General features: G+C 38.6%; 1 protein-coding gene across 1 annotated transcript; it reads right to left on the reverse strand.

The window, feature by feature from the left end:
* Window positions 1-1,912: 1,912 nt before the first annotated feature.
* LUC7L3 (Luc7-like protein 3) lies at window positions 1,913-10,887 on the reverse strand. The gene is made up of 2 exons (XM_051208887.1): window positions 8,739-10,887; window positions 1,913-8,690 (listed from the first exon to the last, which is right to left on the reverse strand). Exons 1-2 carry the CDS (start codon window positions 9,285-9,287, stop codon window positions 8,364-8,366), a joined length of 876 nt encoding a protein of 291 aa, XP_051074294.1. The 5' UTR covers window positions 9,288-10,887; the 3' UTR covers window positions 1,913-8,363.
* Window positions 10,888-10,899: the final 12 nt, after the last annotated feature.

Genomic DNA, 10,899 nt, shown 5'->3' on the forward strand with positions numbered 1-10,899 from the left:
ATCGCCGCAAAACAGAACGACCAGTGAAAAGCAAGGAAGGCGAGGTAATCAGCAACACTGAAGAGCAACAAAACAGGTGGGTAGGACACTTCAAAGAACTCTTGAATCGACCAGCTCCACTGAACCCACCCAACATCGAAGCAGCACCCACGGACCTCCCAATCAATGTTGGCCCACCAACAATTGGAGAAATCAGCATGGCCATCAGACAAATCAAGAGTGGCAAAGCAGCAGGACCGGACAACATCCCAGCAGAGGCACTAAAAGCAGACGTAGCGGCAACTGCAAGGATACTCCACATTCTCTTCAATAAGATTTGGGATGAGGAACAAGTACCAACAGACTGGAAAGAAGGACTCCTGATCAAAATACTGAAGAAAGGCGATCTCAGCAAGTGTGATAACTACACGGGCATCACTCTTCTCTCAATACCAGGAGAAGTCTTCAACAGGGTATTGTTAAACAGGATGAAGGACTGCGTAGATGCCCAACTTCGTGACCAACAGGCAGGATTCCGTAAGGATAGACCGTGTACAGACCAAATCGTAACACTACAGATCATTGTGGAACAATCAGTTGAATGGAATTCATCACTCTACATCAACTTCATTGACTACGAAAGGGTATTTGATAGCGTGGACAGAACAACACTATGGAAACTTCTTCGATACTACGGCGTGCCTCAGAAGATAGTCAATATCATACAGAGTTCATATGATGGATTACACTGCAAAATCGTGCATGGAGGACAGTTGACAAAGTCGTTCGAAGTGAAGACCGGTGTTAGGCAAGGTTGCTTACTATCACCCTTTCTCTTTCTCCTGGTGATCGACTGGATCATGAAGACGTCAACATCTGGGGAGAAGCATGGGATACAGTGGACAGCTAGGATGCAGTTGGACGATCTAGACTTCGCAAACAATCTGGCTCTTCTATCGTACACGTAACAACAAATGCAGGAGAAGACGACCAGTGTAGTAGCAGCCTCAGCAGCAATAGGTCTCAACATACACAAAGGGAAAAGCAGGATTCTCCGATACAACACAACATGCACCAATCCAATCACAATTGACGGAGAAGATTTGGAAGATGTAAAAACCTCTACATATTTAGGCAGCATCATTGATGAACACGGTGGGTCTGATGCAGATGTGAAGGCGCGAATCGGAAAAGCAAGAGCAGCATATTTACAACTGAACAACATCTGGAACTCAAAACAACTGTCAACCAACACCAAGGTCGGAATTTTCAATACAAATGTCAAGACAGTTCTACTGTATGGGGCAGAAACCTGGAGAACTACGAAAGCCATCATCCAGAAAATACAAGTGTTTATTAACAGTTGTCTACGCAAAATACTTCAGATCCATTGGCCGGACACTATTAGCAACAACGTACTGTGGGAGAGAACAAACCAGATCCCAGTGGAGGAAGAAATCAGGAAGAAGCGATGGAGGTGGATAGGACACACATTGGGGACAGCACCCAACTGCGTCAAGAGGCAAGCCCTCACATGGAATCCTAAAGGCCAAAGGAAAAGAGGAAGACCAAAGAACACATTACGTGGAGAAATGGAGACAGACGTGGGAAAAATGAACAAGAATTGGATGGAACTAGAAAGGTAGGCCCAGGACAGAGTGGGTTGGAGAATGCTGGTCGGCGGCCTATGCTCCATTGGGAGTAACAGGCGTAAGTAAGTAAGACATTACTTACGCCTGTTACCCCTCGTCAAGGAGCATAAATAAGATGCAGATAAATTAAAAGCCTCATGCATAAGCAGAAAAATCTCTATCACACCATGATCTAATGCATATTATCCAACAAAAAATGTCAGACCCGGAACTAACCCCAAGCTTCTGTTGTTGACGATAAACAATTAATATTAGCTAATGTCGAAAAATTTCTTATTATCGACTGTTATATTACATATACTGTAATGAAGACCAAGATAATATACTTTTTGTTGTAGTATATTGTATCATAAACTGGGAACTGGTCATTATCCAAAACATAAAATATTGAGTAAAGAAAGTATGATAACCATCTTTTATGTTGTCATTTGCTATTTTTCTTTTCGTCATTAAACTAATCAACTACATTCAATATTTTCTTCCTATGAAATGTCTGAAATTCCTTTGTTTATAATTTATGAAAATGTCCACCTACTAACTAGGAATAAATGATGATTATAAACCAGTGTGATGAATTAGAATTATGATTTACAGTTGATAGTCAGGATTAGGAATTAGATTCAGTGTTTTCATCACAAACTGACATCAATTATAATGCCAAAACGCTATTTAACTAAATGAATGAATGAATTTAGTGCCAAAATTCAAGACCTGTTATCTTAAATCCGATTGATTCGTCCATAAATTATAGTCTCGCCAACCTAGCGCTTATGATTTACTTGGTTTCTTTGACTTCAGTTTTCACAGGTGGGAAAGTTTACATTTTTGTCAAGATGAAAAGTACCAACAAAGGTGTTGGTGATCTAGTGAGTTTGAAAATATATTCTCTAAAAAACACCACATAGAAAGGATAAGAATTATCGAAGACAGAAGGTCAAATACATTGATACTAAGGGATTATGTTGTGATTTTTAGGGTAAATAGACCACAATACTTACATTAAGCTATGGATGCTAAGTTAGAAAGTTTTACAAAGATAATTTACTAGTGAATTTAAAAATTGACCTGTGGAATGATACACTAGCAATTTATATTTTATTCATTTGTTTTCTATGGAAGCATCAAAGTAGCAAAGTGTTAGTCTGACCAGTGTTCACTAAAGGATTTCACCGCATCACCAATATTTGGTGCATAAGGCTGTAAATGTCATGGCAGTAACCGGATATGCTTGGCTAGCTTATACAAAACCCATATAACTTATGCACCCTTTTTAGTCATATAAGTTACAATTCATTACTACGTAGTTGGTATTATTGTCTTTTACGCGATTTCAAAAGGGGTAATAAAAGCATATGCTTAGGATCGTCTTAGACAAGTGTGCATTGTTTACTTTATTTAACTCATTTGTCGATTTTTATAACTAACTCGAGACTCAATCTTAATATATTTATTTTAAGTACCAGTTTAACGATTTATTTGGAAATATTTTACTGGTCTCAAGCATTTTCATTAAGTTAAATCTACTTTAGTTTTAATAGATTATCATTATTTTAAGTTTATAAATCTAATTAGAATTTTTTCGTATACACCAGGTAATTATGCACAAAAATGTTTGTAAACTATTCGATGTACCAAGGTCTTTCAGATCTATTTTTGTTTGCATGCGATACGTCATAGATCTTTGTGACAATGATGATCTCTTTGTATTGTGGTAGTTTCTCTGCAGTGTAGTTGATTCGAGACACAATAGATTAGCTAGCAAAAAAATGAAGCTCTCAGTCAGCTCATTATTTGAAGATTTTCTCCAGTTTGAGATTTTCGCTTACGCGCAAAACGTGCTAATAGCATCCTTAGAAATCATCTTAAACTTACTGGAACACACGCGCACGCAATTATTATTCTAAAAGAAGACTTGTAATACTGTAAAAATGGTCACACAGTACTGTAGATTACCTAAAGTTAGACATCAGCACCGTTGAATACCAGTTCAGTGGTCGTTCGCGCGAGACCAAATGTTCTGAGTTCAAGCCCCGCGTGTAGGGTTGTGGATGGGCACTGCCTAGAAATCTTGTACTGTGCTTCCAGGTTTTCAGTGGTGGTCAAACATTGATCAGCTCATGATTTCAATTAAAACTCAGCGATCTCCACAAGCCTATGCTGATAATAGTGAAAATGATTTAACTACAGTTATTTTTCGGTAGTTTGAACTTGATTTGGAACTCAATCATCGTCGTATAATTGTAAATAACTTTTAGCCTTCGAGAAGAGTATTAATCAATAGATCCCTGTAAAATTTAATAATGATTACGATATCAACCTAAGTTCTGTGTAAGATTGACAATGGATTTCAAAAATTATATCACCATTCTCTTAATAATGATAACTCATTAATAACAACAAAACTATTTTTTCTCTGTAGCTTTACATTCCTGAATCAGGGTTGAAATTGCTGAACCAGTGAGATTCTTGTTTGAAATCAGCTTAATTATTTTCAGCACAAATCACTGCTTCAAAAATCTGGATTATTGACAATGAGTAAAATGATTAAATTAATCGATAAATTCACTCACACTATCTGCAATAATTAAAATATTTACGTTAACTCAGTGACTTTTAAGGTCAAATAAAACAGTGTAACACAAAATTATTTTTCTCATTGTTATGCTAAGAAACAGACAACCACAAGGAGATATACATATCATACATCAAATTGGAGCTGTCTTCTTCATATCAGCATGTTTATTTAAATATGACTAAAATTAATAAGACTCTATACTTCTAAACATTTTAAATATTATAAGCAATTGTTTAGTCGTTGTTTCTTCACCAAATTAGTACGAAATAAAATAAACCTGATTAGGATCCGCGAGACGATAGCAACCGATGGTTGGAGACCCTGAATGACATGGCTCAAAATCGTTTGCAATGGCGCAGGTGCATCCACTCTTTGTGTTCTCCCAAATTCCAATCTTCTGAATTCTTCATGTCTCTTTCTTTCTCCTCTTTCCAAATTTATTTCATTGTATTATACTCTTTAAATAACGTCTTCAAACCCTAATCTTTCCGATCAGTGCTTATACTTTTACTACCCCTACCACTGTGTCAATGTGGTATGGCAACTCGAACTGATGTACGTACGTACGAAGTTCTACGTTGCTACTGACTGACTATTAGCTTCGACTGGATTTAATATACACATCATTCTGAGAAAATATTGTTTCACTGTATACAGCAGCATTACCATATGAAGAGTTATCGATTTTCCGAGTCAATTCCCCGCAATAACGCTTCGTATCAAACCTTTTTGTTGACTAGCAGAAGCAGCTTTTGAGAAATAGCACACGATTCTCACATAAAAACCAAGCCATCTGATTAGATAGAGCTCCGATTCTGGTTTCAGACCAAGAAAAGTTAATGGACGATCTCAAAATTTTGTTACAAAAAAACAAACTGAATGTTTCATGGTTGGTTTTCTAACATGTGAAAACTAGATATTGTTTCGTCGAAAACATTACCGACAATCTGAACTGCCTGCTTTTGTATGCATGGCTAAACTGGGAAGTAGATAGTTGATATAAGTAACTCTTTATTGTGCATGATCAGCGGTGATAAATTGTTTGCGGTAAAGAAACCTACGAATGACGTGAATCGGCCAATTGAGGTTATTGAGATTATTCACAAGGTGTTACTTCAGAAACAACTAAGTATTAGTACATCAAATGAATGCTACGCTTAACGGTCCAAAACACTTAATTCTGGGCCTCATGAGCCAGGTATCAGAAAGAATGTTGGAGTACACGTCTTGATATGAACAGAAGTCACTATTCCCTGAATTTTACCAGAGGTTTGAAGTTATCGAGAAAATGCACATAAATTACGGACTAAATCAAGTTATACATCACAGTAACATATTATTCATTCCCTTCTATTCAATAATAATGCTTGCAATTTAAGCACACCACGTAAGCTCTTCATCACATACTTCATAACCTTGAACAACCGTTCGTGAATAAAGCTTTAAAAATGTATTCATTACTTAGTTTAAGAAAACTAAAAAAACTATAAGGTCACGCGGAGATAAGACAGTCTAGAATGCTGAGGTAGTAGGTAGGGAAATTATGCTAAGATCGATTCCAAGAAACACTATCTTTCTCCGGTCTCGTACTATACTTTACACCTGAAGCTAATTTATTTAAACTATATAAACCCTGGTACGATAGGGTATCAGGAAGCGCGTCACATAAAAAATAGAAATGAATGACAGTACAGCCGCTAAGGAAGTAAGAATTAGTAATTGGTGAAATCGTTAAACTGGAAACATTCGTGAAAGACTTCTCCCAGCTAAGGAGGATCATTATTATGAAATGTAACATCAAAAAGAGTAGGTTTAACACAGGCTTCTCTTCTGAGCTATATCTCACACAGTCTCAAGCAACTGAGGTGCGCGATCTCAAGGATCTTAACGGAGTTGTAATTGACCAACAGATCCTAGTCCAAAACAGCAACCTCACATCATGCTGCGCTATTCCATAGACCGACCACCTTTTCACTTTTTGACAAAGCCACGTTGACAACTTACGATGTAGAAGTAATGATGATAACCGTTAAGAAAGATCACACCACCGAATACGGCGTCTCAAGAAAGAGAAATCGGATTACCATCACCGTACCCGAGTAAACACTGATGCCCCCCAAATGCCCTGGCACGGCCGAGGGTCCGCTCTACCTCAGCCACGCGTAAATAGCCTCTGCCAGGGAAGTCCTACCCACTGCCTTCTCGTGGCGGGGGTGTTGTTTGCGAGGACGAAAAGTGAATGTCCGAAGCTTTAACCGTTTTAGTGGACATGGAGATTCCACCTAGGGTAGTTGGAAAACCCTGATTCCAGACCACTAGTGCACATGGGCCTCAGTATCCTGATGGAACAAATGGCGTATAAGCCAATTGTTGGTCACCTACTATGGGACTGCATCTCCTCACGATGCTCCACTGCCTTATGGATCAGACCTTCAGGTCGAATGCTCCGGGCGTGGCCTCTTAAGAAAACCACCTGGTTCGGTTTGAGCACCCGGGCATTATCACAGCCCTTACACAAATCAAACGAGATTTGTGTGGTGCAGACGTATCTGGTGCCTCCTTGTACCAATGTGTTCAAATAAATAAGTAAAAAAAAACAAATAACTGATGCGTCTCGTCACTGCCGCCCGATGTATCAGAGACAACGATAACCAGTCACTGGGAACTTTCAGCTCGGAAGGCTCATATTTTGTAACCATAGAGCAGAGATGGTTCCACTGATGAGTTGTACACTTGATCCCCTAGACTCGCATCAGAGAGGCGCTACAGGTAAACACAAGCCGCTCCGGGTCTTCACATAAATTGATTTTGTCTGCTACGATACCAACAGCACTCTTTGATTCGCAATAGCTCGCGTATATTTATCTTGTTTTGGGATCGTTTATATGGTGCTAGCTAAGTTTACTTATGAAATCAAACTACTAATGTTAGTAAGCAACCAACGAAAGTTGAACACCCGAGATCTCAACAACCAACGAGTTTCGAGGACGACTCACAAAACCACATTGGATTGTTCATAGGACATAACAAGACACCCAAAGACCAGAGCACTAACAAAGCAAGGCTTATGGACGAACCGAATTTCTCCTGTCCGTCGTGTATCGTCAAGTAGTTTGAGCGAATGATTAGTCCTAAATACTTCAGCGCGCAACTGTAAGTACCAAGAATGACATTTGACACTGAATTTCAGATACTGTAATTTCCGTGAACGCAAAATTGACGAAGAAATAGTGATAAACAGCTTGTCATAACAACTCTATTTGTGGGTAATATAATGAAAATTCGATCACGGACGAAGGAGCACTACTGTTTCCACTACTTAAATGTTATGCTATTAAGACACCATTGTAAGAAATAAGGCAAAACCTGGATATGAAACAACTATACATTGTCCTATTAGTGAAAAATTGGATGACTTATGGTGCAACTTTGAGTTATCGGGAAACAAATAGAAATCTCATACCAATAAAATTAACGTATCCGATGGCCTACCAAAAGAGTAAATGAGAACAGAAAATTTGCAATAATTTCTGTATTCGACAAATCAATGCTAAGTGGAAACAAACATGAATTAAGGTCTTATTAACGCGTAAACAGAAAACTTATCTGAAATATATGTACAATATTCTAACAAATAGGTTGGACTGAGAAGTTAGTAATCTTCAGCACCCTCAGGAGGACGTCGGGCGGCACTGAATGGTGAAGTATTGCGCTTCGTGGACTTTGAAGAGGATGAGTGGTCGTGACGGTGACGATCGTAAAGTTTACGCGAACGTGAACTGGATCTAGATCTACCAAATCTTCGCCTTTCATCCCGAAAATCATGTCTGGATCTAAACCGACTGCCACCACTTTCGTGGCGACCATGTCGGGAAGCATTGGAGTGCAGATGAGAACTGAGAAAATAAACAAGAACAGAATAGCAACTGAAAAATGGACAAAAACACTTAGAGACAATAGTGAAAAATACCTAAAAATTCACCTTGCGTATATCTTAATCGAACTTTACAATCTATGTTAAATAAACTACTTTGGGCTTTAAAAGTAAATATACCTTGTGGAATCGATTGCCTCCGCAATAGACGATGACTCCAAAATTACCTAATAAGCGGAATTAAAATCTGCAATAAGTACCTTTTTAAATTATTCCAATCGAATCACATTAATTCATCGGGGAACTGTGATACTACTAACCACAGCTTACGTTTAGAAAAAAGAACGTACTTTCGCTCTACACTCCTACCACGGCTGCGACGACGATCACGATCCCGAGAAATAGGAGAGCGATCAGCTGGAGATCGTTTATCCCGTCGTCCATAACGAGAAGAGGAATTCGAATGCTTCTCACTGTATTGTCTTAAATAGTCACGAATTTTCGCGTAGCCAAGGTGCATTTTACCAGACAAATGCTCTTCAACTCGTTGAGGTGCATCGTCTTTGATTCTGAAGGCTCCACAAATCTCACAGACTTCCAACTCTTTAGTCTGAAAACAAGCGAAACAGAAAACATTAAAGAAATAATAGTGGCATACCTGAGTCATTCCGGGACGCGCATCACCCTCGAGCTGTGATCGCTCAAATTTTAGCTGTTCACACAATTTAAGAACTCCCTGTGCTTGATCAACCTTTCCTTCAGTTCCCAATTCCTCAGCTTGTTTCACCAAGTCATTTATTCTTTTGGTGAGCGCAGCAATTTTTTCTTTCTTTTCACTGGCTCCGATCGGGTCTGGATTGTTAACACATTTATTGACTGCCAGTCGCTCATGTCCTCGCCGAATTCTTTTTTCAACATCCTCCAAAAGCTGAGTAAGATAGTGAACAAAATCTTGCTCGTACCCCATCTTTCCAAAACGAGAACTCTTTTTATACGATTCTCTCATGCGCTCATCATGAGATTTAGGACACTGACCCAAATCCGTCTTTGTATTGACAAATAAATCATGAGGACAAAACCCACACAAATAAAACTTGCATACATCATCGTCAGACCAATGTGGACCACCAGAGCTCTCACCATTACAAGCATTTCTGTTTTTACCCATTAGCTCATCCAACAGAGCTTTCTGAGCGGCCAGAGCCATTTTCAATGACGAGAATAACTAAAAAAGAAACAAGAAATATGTCTAGGATAACCATCAGGATAAACATCTAAAGCGATAGACAAAAAATGAATTCATAGCAGAGGACTCAGTAATGAGACACGCCTCTGTACGCCGTTAAGTGGGAGCCAATGAATCGTTAAAAGAACCCAGACACTGAAAACTGAACGTGTGGTCTGAACATAAAAAAATCAACATAGGATGAACGATCTAATGCTGTGTCAGCGACGCTACTCCGCATCAGTTTCTTCCGATGTAGCAATAATGCAGATGAATTTACAATGTGACATTGTGCTCTATAAAACCCAGTTACTTCTTACATTAACTTAAGTGAACTACTAGTGACTGTGTTAATAGTCTGAAAAGGGAACGACCAACATAGACACTTTTATCACGTATGTAGCAATCTATGCACGGCAGTCACGCCTTTCAATACTGGAGCTGTTAGTTATAAAGAAACATTTTAAAAATATACTGACTTGATTGATAGAAAAATCGTAATGACTCGCTGAGTTGATTTTGCATATGTAAAGAACTATAAATTGGAAGTGTGCTTGTCATAATCCGTTTATAAAACAGATGAACTGGTAACATCAGTTTTACAAAAGTTGTACGAATGTCTCAGGTGACGTATCAAGAGTACGTTTGTGTAAGAAGTGCACTCACGAAAATTTGAAATACACTAAGACGAATTTACAGAAATATCATTAAACGGACTTTTAACCTGACTAAAATTTCGAACTCAAGCTATAAACTACAAAAACAATAAGCGGACAAGGTTTAGTAGGTAAAGTCCTCTTCGAAAACTGTGGGGACCAGCAGCTGCAGAGTATTTTCACGGTGAGATGACCACGTAAAAACAGCGGAATTATGCTTAAAGTGAGAGTAATGCATGTAAACTGAATCTAATAGCATAAAATAACTTCTCAATACTCGACAAACAGGGAGTTGTGTTTGGTACACCAGGACCTCTCCTTACATATCTATCAGTAGATATCTGCTAGTTTCTGGACCATAATGGACTGGTTGCTCATGTCGAATCCCTCAGTTCTTCAGTCTCACACAACGTTGGACCTGACGTACGCAAGCCGACCAATAATAGCTTAAATAGAGGACATACTCCAGAACTACGTAACACTGCCCAATGGAGACCTCACCACATAATCAGAATTGAGGTGAAACCAAGACATGGCTGTCTCAAGTACTTTATGAAGTCGATGCATCGAATTACTGAACTAAGAGGAATTTCGAGCTAAAATAATGACGAGTGGGTTTGACTCTTAATACAAATTCGGAAAAAAATCGTTTGTGAATAGTTAGAACATTAAATGAAGACATATAAAATAGCCCTCTACATCCAGAAAACATTCCGACTTAACAGGATTATTTGGATGTAAAATCACAATCAACAGGAAATCATAAGGACATTCATGCCAATTACGATAGCAAAACAGGCTTCACAAAAAGAGGGAAATTCGGCGCATCCTACCAAGAACACTAACCCTTGTATGTGCGAACAAGTCACAGACAATATGTCGTCCTACCTCACCAACAAGATAATTAAAACACAAAGTTCGACTTCCTGCAAAAAACT

This window comes from Schistosoma haematobium, chromosome 1 (genome assembly GCF_000699445.3).
Source record: "Schistosoma haematobium chromosome 1, whole genome shotgun sequence".
Lineage (NCBI taxonomy): Eukaryota > Metazoa > Platyhelminthes > Trematoda > Strigeidida > Schistosomatidae > Schistosoma > Schistosoma haematobium.

Coding starts and splice junctions, on each gene's coding strand:
- LUC7L3 (XM_051208887.1), bottom strand. CDS start 9,287: ATGGCTCTGGCCGCTCAGAAAGCTCTGTTGGATGAGCTAATGGGTAAA. Junction 8,691..8,738: donor CGCGTCCCGGAATGACTCAG/GTATGCCACTAT, acceptor GCTTGTTTTCAG/ACTAAAGAGTTGGAAGTCTG.